This window comes from Phacochoerus africanus, chromosome 9 (assembly GCF_016906955.1).
Source record: "Phacochoerus africanus isolate WHEZ1 chromosome 9, ROS_Pafr_v1, whole genome shotgun sequence".
NCBI lineage: Eukaryota > Metazoa > Chordata > Mammalia > Artiodactyla > Suidae > Phacochoerus > Phacochoerus africanus.
In genome coordinates this window covers 30,314,544-30,334,264 of record NC_062552.1, presented here as the reverse complement: position 1 = coordinate 30,334,264, position 19,721 = coordinate 30,314,544, and the positions used below count along the sequence as shown (strand labels likewise).

The 19,721-nt window shown below is 47.4% G+C and overlaps 1 protein-coding gene across 15 annotated transcripts in view; it reads right to left on the bottom strand.

The window, feature by feature from the left end:
- DST (dystonin) overlaps nucleotides 1-19,721 on the bottom strand; it is a 496,303-nt gene that overhangs the window by 183,060 nt on the left and 293,522 nt on the right. For all 15 annotated transcript variants that reach the window (XM_047794747.1, XM_047794750.1, XM_047794749.1 and 12 more), the window contains 5 exons: nucleotides 7,677-7,789; nucleotides 7,475-7,581; nucleotides 4,448-4,567; nucleotides 905-1,000; nucleotides 662-789 (listed from right to left, as the gene is read on the bottom strand). In XM_047794747.1, coding sequence (XP_047650703.1) covers nucleotides 662-789; nucleotides 905-1,000; nucleotides 4,448-4,567; nucleotides 7,475-7,581; nucleotides 7,677-7,789 — 564 coding nt within the window. The remainder of the gene's footprint in view (nucleotides 1-661; nucleotides 790-904; nucleotides 1,001-4,447; nucleotides 4,568-7,474; nucleotides 7,582-7,676; nucleotides 7,790-19,721) is intronic.

The window sequence follows — 19,721 nt, the reverse complement described above, 5'->3', positions numbered from 1 at the left end:
GTGAGACAGGCTTCCCTCCCGAGGGGTAGATGTGCAAAGATCCCGTCAGCAGGGCGGCTGGGCCCTGACGCATCAGAGCTGGGGCAGGGCCGGGGGGTGATGCCGGGCCCCACCCTGTAAGGCCAGCCTGGGGGACCAGACCCCAAGTCCCACACACCCCGAGTCAGCCTGGGACACAAGGACAGTGATGGAGAGAGACCCATCCAGAGGACCAAGGATCATGCATTTCTAGAAGCTTGAACCTGCGTTGACTGAGCTTCCTCGAGACGCCACCTCACTGCCCTTCCGACCAGGTTTCCTGCCCTGGAAAGAGGACCGGGGCCAAACCACAGCAAGGAACAAAAGAAGTTCACTGTTGAGCTATGCTGTGCAGGTACGAGCATTTGGGTCCCAGGACCCTGATTGGCCTTAAGACCGTAACCACCGCCTTAGGTGACACTTCTGTTCACACACAGCCTAGGCCCTCTGTGACCCTGGCTTCACGGACTCGCATCAAACCTCAGACAAGAGCTTCCAGATGCGGAAATGGAGGACCAGAGAGACCGAGTGACTTCTCCCAGGACACACAGCCCAGCCAAAGGCCAAGGGTAAATGTCAGTCCCGGGCTGGCCTGTCCCCAAAGCCAAAGTTCTCCCCGAGCGCCCGCCACCTGCCCGCTCACCTCTCCACCTCGGGCCGCAGGGCCTTCTCCCTCTCGAGCATGGCGATGATGAGCTTCCCCCACTCCTTTTCCACGTCGTTGGGGTGGTAACCTTGAAGCAGTTTGATGCGTCCGAACTCGATCCAGATCTAGGGAGAAGCACAGAAAAGGCCCTGTGAAGCCGGGACGTAAAAACCCACGTTCCCTAGAGAAAGACCATAAAATAAACATTGTGTCTGTCAATACAAAGGAAGTTTCTCTCACCTCTAACAATTTATACAGGCGTTTAATTTTTGATTTTTCTGTCTCCTTCGGTGGGATTTCTGTTTCTTTAAACTGTAAATACTGGTTATAAAGTGCCTAAAATGAAAGGGGAGGCAAATGAGCAAGCTTCAAAGACCTGTTTTCATGATCACATCACGTAAGGTCACCACTGCAAATGCTATCTGCTCTGTTGCCTGCCTTTGGTGGAATTTCTTTATCAAAGTGACAGGGAGTTCCCCGGTGGTGGGGTGTTGCCAATGCTATGGAGTGGGCTCAGTCCTTGGCCCTGAAACTGCCACATGCCAAGAATACAGCTAAAAAAATGAAATAAACTGATACTCAAGAGCACCACTGACTCCCAGCCAGGTGATGGCCAGGCTGTATGGGGTGGGAGGAGGGTGTGATGACTGGCCTGAGCCCTCAGCCCACTGGGATCTGCACAGTCAGGACCAGGGCCATGTCCACTCTGGCCCTGCTAACAGCCTCCCATCGTCCAGGCGAGAAGACAAGATGCAGAGTTCCCATGGTGGCACAGCCAAAAGGAATCCGACTAGGAACCAAGAGGTTTTGGGTTCGATCCTTGGCCTTGCTCAGTGGGTTAGGGATGTGCCGTTACCATGAGCTGTGGTGTAGGTCACAGACGCAGCTCAGATCTGGCGTTGCTGTGGCTGTGGTATAGGCTGGCAGCAACAGCTCCGATTAGACCCCTAGCCTAGGAACCTCCACATGCTGAGGGTGCGGCCCTAAAAAAGGACAAAAGACAAAAGACAAAAAAAAAAAGACAAGATCCAAACCCTGTATTTGAGCTTTTTGTTTTTGGAAAAAATAATCTGACGACTCCCATGAAAGGGGTGCTGGGGTCATCTCCTCTATTTCACACGGTCTATCCCTTTTTAAAATTTTGTGACCAAACCCGAAGGATAAGGAAGTTCCTGGGCCAGGGTCTGAGCCACAGCTGCAACCTACACCACAGCCACAGCCACAGCCGCAGCAACACCGGATTCTTAACTCAGTGCCCTGGGCCAGGGATCAAACCTCAACTCCGTAGTGACCTAAGCTGCTGTATTTGGACTCTAAACCCACTGTGCCATAGTGGGAACTCCCAGTTTCACAGTCTAGTCTTGAAAACAGAATTTTTTTTTAATGGCTGTACCTACGGCACATGGAAGTTCCCAGGCTAGTGGTCGAATCAGAGTTGCAGCTGCTGGCTGCTGGCCTACACCACAGCCACAGCAATGCCAGCCCTGAGCCACATCTAAAATCTACGCCACAGTTCACGGCAAAGCTGAATCCTTGACCCACTGAGCAATGCCGGGGATCAAACCCACATCCTCATGCATGCTTAACCTGTTGACCCACAACAGGAACTCTGAAAGCAGAATTCTTACCGGACAGACAGGACCAAAAATTTGGTTTCGATGTCCCATTGGCCCAGTGAAGCAGATCTTATGGTAAATGATGAAAGATGCTACTATGTGCTGCTATCATTATAGAAGGTTGAAACATATACTTCATATAATATCTACATAATTTATAGATATTAGCTTGGGACTCTCTTAAATATATGTTTATCATACTTATTTAAAAGGACCTGGGAGTTCCCACTGTGGCTCAGTGGTTAACGAATCTGACTAGGAACCGTGAGGTAGCCGGTTTGATCCCTGGCCTTGCTCAGTGGGTTAAGGATCCGGTGTTGCTGTGAGCTGTGGTGTAGGTTGCAGGTGCAGCTCAGATCCCGTGTTGCTGTGGCTGTGGCGTAGGCTGGCGGCTACAGCTCCAATTAGACTCCTAGCCTGGGAACCTCCATATGCCATAGGTGCAGCCCTAAAAAACCAAAAAGACAGAAATAAAAACAAATAAATACATAAAACGACCTTATAAGGATTATATTGATAAGCTGTCTTCACATTCAATAAACATATACTAATTATTACATCCTGATTTGTGCTGCTTTAAAACAAATCCCTTCAAGTATCCAGGCAGACACATTTCTCTGAAGGATTCCATTCAATGTTTTTGCTGGCTAAGAAAACTGATAATCCCCCATGATACTTTTCCTGTGTCCTGTCCTGTCCTAGACACTAGCAAGGAATCTGTGTAGTCACCCCAACTTCTCTAATAACTTACGAATCTGCATTAACCAGAAGCCAGCACACATGTACTCAAATGTCCCCGACACCAGGAACCCATCTGGAAAGAAGTGGAACTTGAAATCTGAAAATTGTTTTAAACGCGAAACGCAACATTGTAGGAGCCCGTCGGTGAGCAAGCACGGAATGCCGTCCTGGGCGCTAAGCGCTGTTTGCAGAGATGTGGTGACAAAAAGGGGCAAAGGGTTCCTGCCCGGAGAGGGCCCTGTCTATGCAGGCGGACAAACAACTCGGGGAAATTAAAGAGCATCCGGGAGACACAGGAACTTCATGCCAAGGACAAACCCCCTGTGGCAGCAGGAGTGAAAGCTGCTCCACAGGCGTTTGGTGCAGACGCGTGGTCATCACTACCTTCAGCAGGGCCCACTCTGGTCAGTGCCCTGGGTTTTTGCAATTTTAGTCTGGTCAGAACAATATCTACCATTCGAGGAATTCGATGATATTCACATGACCCATTTCTTGAAACACAGGATACTACGTGGCTATTAGAAATCCAAAGGGACAAAATGAGACACTTTATCTTCTGTATGTTTACACGTGCCGTCTCGCAATATTCCGATAACGTCTCTGCCTCAGAGAGACGGCCCCAAGTTCTTAGGTAGCCGTGAATGTTCTACTAAACCATGAACTCATTCAGGCTGGAGCCGGGTCTCTAGTTTCAAGTTCGTGGAGAAATACTGTATGTATCTCTGGCCATGCAACAGAAGCCTCTAAGGCCGGTTTGTAGCAGGATGTGACCACAGGCACACGCCCGCCTCTGTCCCGTTGACAGGCTTCTCACTCCCTGCTGCCTCGGCCACCTGCTGGCTCCAGGCGCCTCTTCTGCACCCAAAACCACCTGGCAATGCCACTTCCAGAGACCCTCACAAATAAACCTTAGAATCTGCAACAATTCAGACCCAAAGGACTATGAGTTTCTTTAGGATGTTGCTGCTCTTACGCTTTCACTACTGATGTTTACATCCATATTCTCTTATAATAGATGAATAAATAATCTGCCTACCCTGCCAAGCACAACTTTTCTTTTCTTATTTTTTGTCTTTTTGCCTTTTCTAGGGCTGCTCCTGCAGCATATGGAAGTTCCCAGGCCGGGGATCCAATCGGAGCTGTAGGCACCGGCCTACACCAGAGCCACAGCAATGCGGGATCCAAGCTGCATCTGCAACCTACAGCACAGCTCACAGCAACGCCAGATCTTTAACCCACTGAGCAAGGTCAGGGATCGAACCCGCAACCTCATGGTTCCTAGTTGGATTTGTTAACCGCTGAGCCACGATGGGAACTCCCCCAAGTTCAACTTTTCTTAAATTTCTGCTATTACAGAACTATGTTAGCATCATTTAACAGTTTCATAATAAACGCAATCACACTCAATATCTGTAAGGACCCAGACCTTTAGTTCCACAGGGTTATTAGGGAATGTTCTCTCGGACATGGTGGTCACGTGGTGTCGGATCCACTGGATGAGGTAGTTGACCATGTTCTGGTATTCGATCCACTTGACTTCAACATCCTAGAACGAGAAGACGACAGACAAGGTCCACGTCTGCAGATCGGGACCCTCTCATCCAAGCCAGTTTAGTCAGCAGTGGATCAGTGCATTGACACGTCCTTAAGCCTGACAGAGGGGACCAGCTGAAGGCTTTCTTACTGTCCCCATTCTTTTCACCTCAATAGCTTTAAGGACACAGTGTCAACACCTGACCCCTAAAACTCTGATCCAGGGACAGAGGCTGCCTGAAGCACTGGGTTAAGAAAGTTTCTGAGGCTACATTGAAACGTAGCAGAACAAACACTGTGATCGATGCAGGGTGTTTTTCAGGCACTCAAGAGCATCCATAAGCTGGGTCAGGTGCCTTCTCGGCCAGCTTCTCCAAGGCCACTGTATGGCTGACACTCAAGAGAGCTACAAATACATAGGGAACTAGACAGGAATGAAAATTACAGGAAAAAAGTATCTGGCAGGATCATTCAAGTACTCATTAAGCAAACTTTTCAAAAAATGTTAGACACTGGAAGATTGTCAGCAGCTATGTGAAATTAAGTATTTGATGAGTGTTCAGAGTACTGTCCTAAATGCTGTAATAAAAACACAATACTTTAACTCATGATGCCTTTTTCTTTTTTTTTTTCCGTCTTTTTAGGGCCACACCTGTAGCTCATGGAAGTTTCCAGACTAGGGGTTGAAACAGGAACTCTTTGATAAAAGGCATCATGGGAGTTCCCACGGTGGCTCAGTGGTAACAAGCCCAGCTAGGATCCATGAGGATGTGGGTTCGATCCCAGGACTTGCTGTAGCCGCCAGCCTACACCACAGCCACAGCAATATGGGATCCAAGCCACGTCTGCGACCTATACCACAGCTCACCGTAATGCCGGATCCTTAACCCATTGAACCAGGCCAGGGATCAAACCCGTGTCCTCACGGATCCTAGTCAGGCTCGTTACCGCTGAGCCACCATAGGAACTCCATGATGCCTTTTATCAAAGAGTTTCTGTCTAGATGAGGAGGCAAGAGAGAGTCATAATATAAACAGTGACTACAGATGTGCCTCAAAACGGTCCCTGAAGGCTTCCCGGGAGAGGCAATCCCTGGGCAGGTGTGCGATGTTGTTGGTGGGTGACAGGAAGGACCAGAAAAAAGATGGGGGTGTCCCAAGGGAGTCAGGACCCTGAAACAGAAGGACCCTGAAACAGAAACACCCTGGGTACCACAAAGGGCTCGTGTCGGGCACGTCACAGGTGAGATGCAGGTACACAGAAGTGACATGTGGAGAACCGTGGATGTCACAACATCTGGACAAGGTTTAACCTTGCAAGCCACACAGAGCCACAGAACGTTCACAAGCTAAGTTTTGGCATAACGTGCAGAACTGATGAGAAGAGCAATGGAGACAGTAAACCCTCAAGCAAGCTCCCCTCCTCATTTCAGCGACAGGCTGAGAGGGAGGAACTGGGTGGAAGCAGTGAGAGGATCACTTAAGGATGGCACAAGAACATTCTGGAGCAAACGCTCAACCCCCATCACTGGCAGACCCTGGAGCAGAGGACAAGCACAGAGCAAGTGACTTGGGGACCAGCCTTTGAGAGAAAGGACAGGAGAGAACAAAACTAAAACTGTAGCATACAGGAATTCCCACTGTGGCGCACAGGGATCAGCCGCGTCTCTGCAGCACCAGGACACAGGTTAGTTAGATCCCGGCCTGGAACCGTGGGTTTAGCATCTGGTGGCTTAGGTCACAACTGCAGCTCAGATGTGATCCCTGGCCTGGGAACTCCATAAGCCACAGGGCAGCCAGAAAAGAAAAATAAGAAGAGAAAAGGAAAGACAGAAAAGAAAAGCGAAAAGAGGAGAGGAGAGGGGAGGAAAGACAGCAGCAGCACATAGAGGCGAAATAAGATGCCAGAAAGCTGAGCTCCGAATCTCCAGAGTGCAATAAGATGCGGGAGGAGTCTGCAGGAATGAGCAGCCAGGGTGAGGTGGGGGGGGGGGGCTCCCAAATGCACGACGTGTACGGGGTTCCTGTCCCCCCAAATGCACACGGCACCTGCCAGCAGAACCAGCACAAAGCACACGGCTGAAGGCTGAAACCAACTGCATAGAGAAGCAGGGGGCGAATAAAGCCTCCAAAGCTCCCTGCCAGAGACCTCGCCCTGCTACAAAGTAGCTGAGAGTTTGGTAAAAACCAAATCCCCTTCCTCTGGGCCTCACTTTTATTATCAGAAAACAGTGCAAACCATCTCATCTCCTGGGATCACAGAAGTCCGCCTGGAAGTGATCACAAACCTGTGTGTGATATTCTCCACACAGAGATGGCTCTCAAAGAGGGCGGCTGGAAAACAGCGGCAAGGTACGAAAGAGAATCTGCAAGGTGAGGGGTTGCAGCTTTTATTTATAAGATGCCATGCAACTCTCAAGTGCCTGTTTTATTTATGACAGAGAAACGTTTGTTCATTACACCTGAATTGTCGTGGTAGAAGGGTGTCCTTCAAATGCACACAGTATTCATTCATTTAGTAGCCTATTAATGTGAATCCTTGAAAAACTATCTGACATTTAAAATCTATAAAAAGCTGGGGAGTTCCCACTGTGGCTCAGCGTAAACGAACCTGACTAGTATCCTGAGGACACAGGTCGATCCCTGGGCTTTGCTCAGTGAGTTAAGGATCCGGCATTGCCGCGAGCTGTGGTGTAGGTCGCAGACGCGGCTCGGATCCTGCATTGCTGTAGGCTGGTGGCTATACTTCCAATTCAACCCCTAGCCTAGGAACTTCCATATGCAGCAGGAGTGGCCTTAAAAGGCAAAAATAAAATTAAAAATTAAAAAATAAAATAAAACCTGTAAAAAGCACTATGAAAGAATTCGGTCAACTGGTCCTTTCTGAGTCAGAAGCCTCAGGTGGAAAGCTCAATACTCACATTTGCACTGATGCCTTCGCCGCCCTCGGGGACTTTGGGAAACGCATCATAGAGAGACGACACATAAGTTATTACTGACTTTTCATCAGGTGAGGAGACATCAACATCTAAAAGCAGCGACAGGCATTATCTCACAATGCTGGTCAATCACTCTGGATCAGACTTTCCAGCCCGCCCATATCTGGTCAAGGTAATCACTCACCTTCTGGATCCAGAAGTCGAATAACACCGATTTTCTCTGCTACGTAGAAAGCGTGCTCTAAATTCGCAAGGTTGCTTTGAACAGCAACAGTATTCATGTCTATCAGGTCAGGCCTAGGAGAAAATTCAGCACATCAGTGATGTTTCTCACGTGCCAATTCAGCATGACATTTACATGTGTATCTCTTGACATCACAAGCCCTGCAAATCTTCATACTAAGCCTGAGTTGAAATATAGAATTTTATTTATTTATTTATTTATTTATTTATTTATTTATTTATTGTCTTTTTAGGGCCTCACCCGCAGCCTATGGAGGTTCCCAGGCTAAGGGTCGAATTGGAGCTATAGCCGAGGGCCTACACCACAGCTACAGCAACGGGATCTGAGCTGTGCCTGCGACCTACACCACAGTGCATGGCAACGCCAGATCCTTAACCCGCTGAGCGAGGCCAGGGATCGAACCCGCCACCTCATGGTTCCTAGTCGGATTCGTTTCTGCTGCGCCACGATGGGAACTCCGAAATATAGAATTTTAGAATCACGGACATCAAGAAGAGATTTGTGGTTGCCGAGGGGGAGGGAGAGGATGGAGTCGTGGGATGGACGGGGAGTCTGGGGTTAGTAGATGCAAACTATTCCATTTACAGCAGACAAGCAATGAGGTCCTGCTGTACAACACAGGGGACTCTATCCAGTGTCTTGGGATAGAACATGATGGAAGATGATAGAAGAAAGGGAATGAACACGTATGTAGGACTGAGTCACTGCGGTACAGCAGAAACTGACTCAACACTGTAAATCAACTACACCCCAATAAAAAATAAATCTAATTAAAAAAAGAGGAAATACAGAGGTTTTTTTGTTTGGCGACACCCATAGCACGTGTAAGTTCCCAGGCCGGGGACTGACCCTGCACAGGACGTGAGCAGCTACAGTGACAATGGCACATCCTTGAACTGCTAGGGCACCAGGAAAGTTCCCAGATACAGTATTTCATCCAACCTTGAACACTGTTCATTTCTCTCAGAAACGTCTATGCACCAAAAGCAAATGCAGCAAAGAAAACAGAACAACTTAAGCATAAGCTCTCAGCAAAGTGTACAAATTCCTCATGATCAGAATATATCTGCTGATCTGTGCTGTGCAGCCTGTTTAAGCTCCACCACTTGAAGATGGTCCTTCGAATCCTAGAAGCAATTTCTCTGTGTTTCCTCCCAAACACAAAGAGCTTATGCCAGGGCACTGTCACCCCCAGGACACCCCCACGCAGGTCGCCCTGTCCTGTCACTGCTGTTTTCCAAACCTTCTCATCCTGGAAGCAGAGATCAAGCCCACCTCCTCTGCGGGGCCCTCACTAACCTTCCCAGCCCTTGTTTTTCTCCTTCTGTTCCCTGAATTCCTTAGAGTCCCAGGCCTGTGCCAGTTAATGGGACCCTTGGAATGACTATCTACTTCTTTGCCCCATCAATTCACTGTTCAATGTGCAGGCACATCCTGTTGATCCCAATGGGTCAACTGAAGAGAGCAGGAACCAGGTGGGTTTTGTTTTGTGTTTTTTAATAATCTTTTTTCTTGAATACAAAGCCCTTATAAATATGGTTCAGTTATTCAGTCAATCATTCTCTTTTGTACCAGAACAGAATGCTAACAAAAGGGACAAAACGACTATCCCAATTTTCACACATGACACTTTTTTCATTTGTTTGACAGTAATTCATTTTAATTATCTTTTTTTTAAAAAAAAAATCTGTTTGGAGTTCCCATCGTGGCTCAGTGGTGAGGTTGTGGGTTCGATCCCTGGTCTTGCTCAGTGGGTTAAGGATCCAACGTTGCCATGAGCTGTGGTGTAGATCACAGATTCGGCTAGGATCCTAAGTTGCTATGGCTCTGGTGTAGGCCGGTAGCTACAGCTCCGATTCAACCCCTACCTTGGGAACCTCCATATGCTGTAGGAGTGGCCCCAGAAAAGGCAAAAAGACAAAAAAAAAATCTGTTTATTGAGGTATAGTTGATTTATAATGTTGACTTCATTTCTGCTGCACAGCAAAGTGACTCAGTGACACACATATATGTTCATTTCACATTCTTTTCCATTTTGGTTTATCACAGGATATCGAACACAGTTCCCTGTGCTGTACAGCAGGATCTTGTTGTTTATCCATCCTCGATCCAATAGTTTGCATCTGCTAATCCCCAATGCCCAGTCCACCCCTCCCCAAGCCTCCCATCCCGGTAATCACAAGTCTGAAGAACCACGTGGTTTTAATAAACATATGCATTTTATCTTCTGCTGAGATAAAGAGTGGATATATATTGTACACAATAAATATCTACAGAGAAGTTGGTAAGTAGGTTGGTTAGTAAATTGAATCACAGATGAAAGACTGAAAAAAGACTAGCTTACACCTTCACAAGCATGCATTACTCACACATGAGACTTTTCACCTCTTTCTAATGTGAGACTTCCACGACCCTCCAAATAAACCACAGGGATGAAGTGAAGCTAGTTGTAGCTACATACAGACAACAACAAATTTCCCAGGAGTTCCCTGCAGGCCTTGCGGGCTCCTTAAGGACCTGGTATTGTCACTACTGTGGCTCAGCTCACTGCTGGGGCACAGGTTCCATCCCTGGCCCCGGGAACATTTGCAGGCCACGGACACAACCACAAAAAAAAAAAAAAAAAAAAAGCACAGACTTCCCAAGGACTCCTCGAATAAAAAGTTGGAAACTTAACTTGAGGCCAAGAGCCAGTCAGGAAACTTTCCTCTCAAAAACAAAGCACTGAAGAATGCAGAAACAAATGTGAAAACTTAAGTAAAGCCTTCAGAAAGGGTGGTACCCACCCCCTAAATCTCTGAGTAAGAACCTGTTTCTCAACTTTCAAGGAAAGGCTCCCTGCACCTCCAGAGGTGTTTGGTTTGTCTCCAAATAACCCCAAGGGGATCTGCAGGAAGGGTGGGAGGGCCGGGCAGAGGGAGGATGAAATACAGTCATTCCCACCGAAGGCTGTTTACAGGAGGAGCTCTTGGGAAACATCTTGCTCATCTCAGGAAGGTAAACAGCAATAGTATCATTATTTTTACCTAAAGAAAGCTACTTAGAGCTTTGAAGCACTTTGAAGTATTCACAACCTTGAAACATAGCTACTGACCCACTGCCCAAGAATTACGGGGAAATTCTTCAGCGCTTTTCACGTTGCCACCAATGACTGCTGAAAAGGGACCCTCCGTTTATTACAGGCACAATCTAGTGACAACAAGAGGTACATACACGACATGCCTCCAAAAAACCCGTATTTTGAAGAATCTGCCAACTTCACGATACTAAACTGGTCTGTATAAGTCTAGACAAAAACAAACATCTGGAGTTCCCGTCGTGGCGCAGTGGTTAACGAATCCGACTAGGAACCATGAGGTTGCGGGTTCGATCCCTGCCCTTGCTCAGTGGGTTAACGATCCGGCGTTGCCGTGAACTGTGGTGTAGGTTGCAGACGCGGCTCGGATCCCGCGTTGCTGTGGCTCTGGCGTAGGCCGGTGGCTACAGCTCCGATTCAACCCCTAGCCTGGGAACCTCCCATATGCCGCGGGAGTGGCCCAAGAAATAGCAAAAACACAAAAAAAAACAAAAAACAAAAAAACAAAAAACCCCAAACATCTGAAGTTCCTAAAACTGTTGCGCATCCATGAAGTTCAGACCTTTTGGAGAACTAAAACCCAGCGTTTCTGAGTTTGCCAAACCGCCCAACAAGAGAGGACACGTCGCCCTGCAAAGCCTGCCTTCAGCAAAGGGGGTAAACACCGAGTAATCCCCAGAATGAATACGGTCATTGAAGAAGCCCGGGCTCCAGGGGAGCATAACACACAAAGCCTCCCTCGGAATGACACAAAAGCAGCCCTGTCCGATGGCGGGCAAGTCCCCGTTTTGCCACGATGGTTAACTCTGCCATGGAACCAAACTGGCACTGGTTTTCCCCCAATAAAAGGCTGCAGTGGACAAAAATCAATGAGGCAAAAAGTGCCTTAAAACAATGAGAAAGCAGCACTTAAATGTCAGAAACCCGCCCTCCTCTGAGGGCTCCTTTTCAGCCTCCTGGCTGCCGGGCTCAGGCAGGTGCCAGAAGCTTCCAGAAGCCCCTGTGCTGCGAGCCTTCCTCCTTCCTTCCCAGCCTCACTGGGATCATATCACCTTTCAAAAGGTCGGCGATTCTCCACACACAGAGGATTTATAGTTTCATCCCGAAGGTTCCATTTCACCATCTCGTCTCCTTTTTGTGGAACTTTGACAGGAAATTCTGTTCCCATCTTAGGTCTGACCAAGCAGAGACAAAAGGTGAGCGACTTGGCTCCCGTATTAATCACAGATAGTTCAGCACCACCTCTTCTAACGTCCCTGTTTTCTGAAAACGACTCAAAATCATAGAATGAAATCCTGGGTCACCCAGGCTTTTTACAGAAAATACAGCTTACTTGTATTATTCTGTGAAAATGCAACATTTGCTAAATGACTCCGACACATCCTAGGCAGCAATTTTAAAAAACATGTTGCAAGACATGTTTCCTTGAAAACTCCATCTTGTCCTTCTTTACTTTATCCCATCTTCTTGACTTACTTTATCCCATCTTCCTGCTTTGAAAAACAGTCACAGTGCTGGTAAATGACTTAAGCTTAAGAACAAAGACCTAAAGGCATAAGTGAACTGTTATGTGCCTAGAGGTCAGAGTAAGAGCTTAACCCTTTACCACCTAAGTGGCTTTCTAAATAGTAAAAGAACTTATATAATAGTAAACAAACCCTGTATCATCCACCCATAGCCACTCCTCACTTGATCTCATCTAAAGAGCACAATAAAAGCAGTGTGGATTCTTGAGGGCGCGCTTGGTCCCTGAGACCTTGAGTTCCCTGGCTCCCACCTCGACTTAAGATAAATGTCTCTGTGTCTTGTTTTGTGTTAACTATTTTTCCTTAAGTTCCACAGCACCCGTTCTTCAGCCCCATCCTGCTGAGTTGGCCCCGGCAAAAACATAAATTTATATCCTACCTCTGTCCCATGAAATCAATAAAAACAACTGACAAAGAAAGAAAACAGGAGGTGACCACATACATTTTAAATAGTAAGTATAAAACCAAGATAAGGCCATACGATAATGTTGAAATTAAGGCCAAAAAGGAAAGAATACTGCCGGGCACACTTAGAGCCTTTAATTTGTTCCAAAAACACAGGACAGAAAGGTGTCAGACAAAATGCCCAGTGTCATAACACAAAATAATTTTGGATAGAAATAACGCTTATCTTTATCCAATATCCATCCTTTTTTTTTCTTCTTCCTCTTTTTATGGCCATACCCGAAGCGTATGGAAGTTCCCAGGCCACGGGTCGAATTGCAGCTGCCAGCTTACGGCACAGCCACAGCAACACAGGATCTGAGTGGTGTCTGCAACCTATGCCACAGCTCACGGCAACACCGGATCCTTAACCCACTTAGCGGTTCCATCCCTGGCCGGGGATCGAACGTGCATCCTCATGGATACTAGTCAGATTTGTTTCCACTGCACCACAATGGGAACTCCCATCCAATATCCATCTTAAAAGACCATTCTCCCTGGACGAACCAGACACACATGCACCCACAAGTACACACAGGTGTATGTGTGGCACTTATGGGTATAGAGGTATTTGGGGTTTTGTTGGTTTGTTTCTTTTTCTTCTGAGGCCACACCTGATCATATGGAAGTTCCTGGGCCAGGGGTCGAATTGTAGCTACAGCTGCAGGCCTATGCCACAGTCACAGCAATGCCAGATCCTTAGCCCACTGAGCGAGGCCAGGGATGGAACTCACATCCTCCCAGATACTAGTCGGGTTCTTAACCTGCTGAGCCACAATGGGAACTCTGAATATAGAGGTATTTGGATCCGTTGCTCTCATAATATAAAGATATTGCCACCAACATTCATAGTCAAACTAGGGGAACTTTAAAACTGCATAAAAGATGTTTTGGTTTAGATACTTTATCAATATATTAGCTCACCTAAGAATCAGATAGGATTCGGAGAGAAAATGTGGCTCATGCAGCGTGATAAACGGCTTCCACATTGTATCATGTCAAACCCCAAGGAGCTCAGATACAAGGAGCAGGAAGCAAAGTCAGCATGGAAGAAAGGACTTAGAAACTGCCACCGGAACGTCCTAGAGGAGGCACTGATCACAGTTAGCGAAGAGTCGAAAACCCCTTACGTACAGACCCAAGATTACCAAGGCCTGAACCAGAAATGGGGCAACCGCCGGAAGGACAGACATCAGGAATATCAACCAAGGCCAGGTCAGGATTTGTTCTCAAACTAGGCATAGAAATGATTAAATCCAGAGTTTGGGAGTTCCTGTCGAGGCTCAGGGGAAATGAATCCAACTAGGAACCATGAAGTGGAGGGTTCCACCCCTGGCCTCGCTCAGTGGGTTAAGGATCCGGCGTTGCCGTGAGCTGTCGTGTGGGTCCAGACATGGTTCGGATCCCGCGTTGCTGTGGCTGTGGCGTAGACCGGCAGCTACAGCTCTGATTCAACTCCCAGCCTGGGAACCTCCATATGCTGTGGGTGCAGCCCTAAGAAGTAAATAAATAAATAAATAGAGAAATAAAATAAATTCAGGGTTTGCTGGGTTGTATTGGCACTGAACAATGATGTGTGGAGTGGATACAGCCGGAAGTTTTGAACTGAACCTTTGTTTGAGAAATTTTCCCTTTACTTTACAAGTCATGAGGGAGGGAAGCAGAATCCGTTAATACTGAATAAAAACACATGGGGTTGTTCTTGGGTCCCCTTTGTTCAGAAAATGCCCACTGCAACACCCACCCCAACACGCACCACCACGTCAACGCAAATTCTCCTGCTTCCACCATCATCTCCTCCAGGAAATGCTTTTCTCCCTTCTCTGTGTTCTCTGCTACCTTTATTTCTGCCCCGGAAGACACCCCTGATTCAAAGTTCAGCAGATGCTCTCCACTCTGGGTTTGAGCCTCGTCTTTTGACTAATCTCTACTGACAAAGCCACCATCCGCAGCTTCCTATCAGGACTGGAAGAGGAAACAGGACCCATGTCACAGCGCCCCCATCGTCTGCATAAGCATGCGGGGTTCTGAGGTTTCCTAAGGGCTTTTTCTTTGCTGAAAACAATCTGAGAAAAAAGGGTGAGGTTAAAAAAAAAAACCATGCAAGGGATAAACTGCAATGTTTCCGAAAGCATCAATTACAGCTCTAGGTTCTGAACCCTCCCTTTTCATGGGCCCTTGGCTTCAGCTTTTGGCCAAGCTGCTGTTGCACTATTACTGCAGAATAACGACAGTCACAAACCCACGACAGGGACATGTACGGATAGCTACTGTGTGCCAGCCAGTGCACAGGGGCTTCAAAGGCACCATCTCACTGAATCCTCTCACCAACCCTGTTATCGTCCTGAACTTACAGATGGAAAATCTGAAGTTTCAGGCTCCAGAGCTCAGACAAGGGCAAAATCTGACCAAAGACAGCCAGTACTCGAACCCAGGTTTGTCTCAGGGCAAAGTCTGGGCAGCCCACTGCACTGTGCTGGCCCCGTACACTGAGAGCTGATCCAGCAGTAATATCCAACATGAAGTGACAAATCCAGATAGAAAAAATGCAGAAGGAGTTCCCGTTGTGGCTCAGCGGAAACCAATTTGACTAGCATCCATAAGGACACAGGTTCGATTCCTTGCCTCATTCAGTGGGTTAAGGATCTGGTGTTGCTGTGAGCTGTGGTGTAGGTCACAGACACAGCTCGGATCCTGCACTGCTGTGGCTGTGTAGGCTGGCAGCTGTAGCTCTATTCTACCCCTAGCCTGGGAAGCTCCATATGCCACAGGTGCAGCTCTAAAAAGGAAATAAATAAATGAATCTAGAGAAAAGCACCTGCTGAGGACTGCAGTGGGGGAGGCGTATTTCCTGTTGCTCTAACTCTGGAATACACTATAAAATGATTGATGACGTCTGGAAAAGATGCCATGTGATAACAGATTTTTTTAAAAAATTAAAAATCAAAGCTGCTTAAGTAATAAACCTTGTGATTTGAGATAACTGATCATCTTAAAGGACGCTGAACATGAATTTTCCTTCTCAATGGAGAAAAATAGAAACAGAATGGTGGCTCCCAGGGTCTGGGGGGAGGGGAGGTTCTATTTAACAGGTGTGGGGTTTCAGTTTTGCAAGACGGAACGAATTCTGCAGACGGAGAGTGGCAATGACCACACGGCACTCTGAATGGATTTAATGCCAGTGAGCTGTACACTTAAAAGTGGTTAAGATGGTTAACTGTCTATTATGTGCCACGGTCCCTCAGTAGCTGTGGTGGATTGGTTCCAGGACCCCCAAATCCATGGGCATTCAATTCCCTTACCGTCTGCCTCTGCAGTGGCAGCTTGGAATCAGCGGATTCAATCAAGCCCAGATCTCCTAGTATTTTTGATCTGTGGGTGTCTGAATCTGCAGGTGCCAGAACCTGCGCATACAGAGAGCTGACTGTATGTTTTCCCACAGATTTTAAAACTTTCAAAAAAATGTTAGAGATAATTTTTACCTCTTTGGGAGAAAAGGCTATCCTGACGTGGAAAAAAGTAAGAGGGCTGTGATTCAGGCATCCTGTGATTTAGTCCTAACTTGCTTTGACTCTGAACACACCTCCAGATACCTGTGTCTCACTTCCCGTTACAAAAAATGAACACCAGGAACTGGCAAGAATCATGGAGCATCCAGCAACCCCACCTCAGGGAGCATCTGGAAGTGCGTGTGGTGGCCAAGGGGAGACACCAGGGGCTGCGGCTGTAAGGTTTGAAGCCCACCACTCCCCCCGCTGCCACTGATTTGGCCAAAGTCTCAAGAGAGGATTCACATGAAAGTGCTTTGTGAAAGGAAGTATAAAGAGAAATGACTACCAAGTACCTATGGGCAAATAAACAATGGAACACAATGTGATCAGAAAAGACAGAACTGGTGCTTTGACAAGCGAATAATAAATAGTCCTCCCCAGTAACAAGCTAGCAGTTCACTCCTCCACTCAGTATTTAATAAGCATCTATTATGCCCAGGGCAGCGAGGCATGAAGGATATAGGACAGTGTGTAGGGATGGCGAGCTCAGAGTCCCAAAGGGAGATGGGGGAAAACCAGGAGAGAAGCTGGTGCAAAAGAACCTGGTGCGAGAGCGCCAGGTGGGGTCAAAAGCACGCAGTGAGCTGTTAGAGGGAGCTGAGCACAAGGGACCAGCCCTCAGGATGAGAGCCAGGGCCGGGGGGACACAGGAGAGATGCCCTGTGCTCAGAGGGAGCTGATTACAGGAAGCAGCCCTTGGGATGGGAGGCAGGGGCAGGGGAACACAGGGGAGATGAGGCTGGATAAAGGGCAGAAGCCCAGAGGATGCGGCATCTCCTGAACTTCTTAAAGGATTGTGAACATTTTCCCCAAAACTACAGAAAACCATTAAAATGCATGAAGGAGGATTAAGAGATTAAATGCTCAGCTCTGAGGTCAGATGGAGAAGAAACGTCACGGGCTAGAAGTCCAGGTAAAGACCAGGCTGACTTGGAAAGGAACGAGGCAGCAGTGGGGAGAGTGGACAGGCCAGGAGATGTTCAGAAGGTCAAGTACAGAGCTTAGTTTTACCAGGGCTGGGAGCCTGGACGAGGGTCAACACAGGGGTGCGACAAGGGCAGACAGGCAATGTTAAAAAAGCCCCCCATCCACTGGCCTGGGAGAGTGGCCGAGTCTGGAAAGGGTGCCGAGCAGGAACAGCCCAGGAATTGGGAGGAAACCCAGGGCAGGGCAGCGCCGTAAAAGGAAAAGAGCTTTTCAGGAAGAAAAGATGGTCTCATGAGAAGTAAGATGAGGCCTGGAAAATGGGCCCTGGACTTATCCACACTTACCCCAAAGCCCTCAGGACCCTAGAAGGAGCAGTTCTGATGGATTATGGCAGATCAGAGTGGGCTTAAAGAATCAAATGACCTAAGGCAGCCAATGGAAAAAGCATGGGATTGAGGGTGATTTTTGTGTTGTTTGTTGTTTTCTTAGTGAAGAGGCTTCAGCGTGCTTAAAATTCAGCAGGAAAGATTATGAATGGATTAAAAAGATATGGTAAATATATACAATGGAATACTACTCAGCCACAAAAAAGAACAAAATAATGCCATTGGCAGCAACATGGATGCAACTAGAGACTCTCATACCAAGTGAAGTTAAGTCAGAAAGAGAAAGACAAATACCATCTGATATCACTTTTGGTTGTTGTTGTCTTTTTTTGTCTTTTCTAGGGCCGCACCCGTGGCACATGGAGGTTCCCAGGCTAGGGGTCAAATCGGAGCTGTAGCCACTGGCCTACGCTACAATCACAGCAACACCAGATCCGAGCCGCATCTGCGACCTACACCACAGCTCACAGCAACGCCGGATCCTTAACCCACTGAGCAAGGCCAGGGATCAAACCCGCAACCTCATGGTTCCTAGTCGGATTCGTTAACCACTGAGCAACAACGGGAACTCCTGATATCACTTATATATGGAATTTAATATACAGCACAAATCAAAGTTTCTACAGAAAAGAAACTCATGGACATGGAGAATGGCCTTGTGGTTGCCGAGGGGGAGGGGGAGGGAGGGGGATGGGAGTTTGGGGTTAGTAGATACAAACTATCCCATGTGGAGTGGATAAGCAATGAGATTCTGCTCTATAACACAGGGAACTATACATCTAGTCACTTGTGATGGAACATGAGGAAGATAATAGGAGAAAAAGAATGTGTGTGTGTGTGTGTGTGTGTGTGTGTGTGTGTGTGTGTGTGTGGACTGGTCTGCTGTACAGCAGAAACTGACTGAACATTATAAATCAACTATAATAGAAAAAAAACAAAAATCTTAAAAATAAAAAGTTGACTATGATGAGGAAGCTTTCTGAGACAAGAGCCAAGGTGGGAGGGGAGGACAGGCCTGGGCAGGTGGGAAGGATGCCCGTTAAACAGAAGCAAAGGGAAGCGCCCGTGCAGCGCAGCGAGCTGAGGATCTGGCGATGCCACTGCTGTGGTGCAGGTTCTATCCCTGGCCCGAGGAACTTCTGCATGCCCAGAGCATGGGCAAAAACAAAAAAAAAAAACAGATGCAAAGATGGCTAGGTGGAAGGGGGGGTTGTATTTTTGGCAGCAAAAAGCAGACTTTCCACTTGCTGGCTTCAAAAATGCTCTGAAAGCAAGAGTGAGGAAAAGGTGATTGAGAGGGAGCTCCCTGATGGTCCAGTAGTTAGGATTCAGTGCTTTCACCACCGTGGCCCAGGTCCCCGGTCTAGGAACTGAAATCCCACATCAAGCCACTGCATAACAAGGCCAAAAAAAAAAGACAAAAACAAAAACAAAAAACAAACAAACAAAAAACAAAGTAGGAAAATAGAGAAGCCCACTCTATTCACCTGGAGATCTGTCTCAGCTGAGCCGCATGCTCCAGCACATAGCTCACACACAGGTGCACCCAGCTGTCTGTGTCACCTCACATCTGCTCTCAGACACCCACATGTATTAAAGACGCCTCACGTGGCCTGTGATGGCAGAACAGTCACCATAACAAATTCCTGATGATGACTCTTTGTACTGAATCATGTTCAGGCTGAGCAGATTCTCACCGTTCTTACTGGTAGAAAAAGCATCTCAACTCGGCCCCCTCCAAGGGAGGAGAAAAAAAAGACCTGAAATATGGTCCTCTCCCTCCTCCAGCAAATAACTCTGAGCGTGCAGGAGACCCACCCATGGTTGCATAACTGGGTGTAGACTTTTTTTATGATCACATTTGGGTACATATTGTTGAAGAAACAAAGCCGAGGGCTCTGAGGCAGCAACACGATATAAAAGTAACCTTCCCTTTTCTCCAAACAAGATGCTTGAATTTACTCCCAGTATCCTTCTCTCTTTTTCCTGCAAAGGGACTCTCCACTCCCGACAAGGCAGAAAGGGAAGACAGAAGCCTGGACTGCCCAGCCACACTGACAAGACTTCCAGATGAG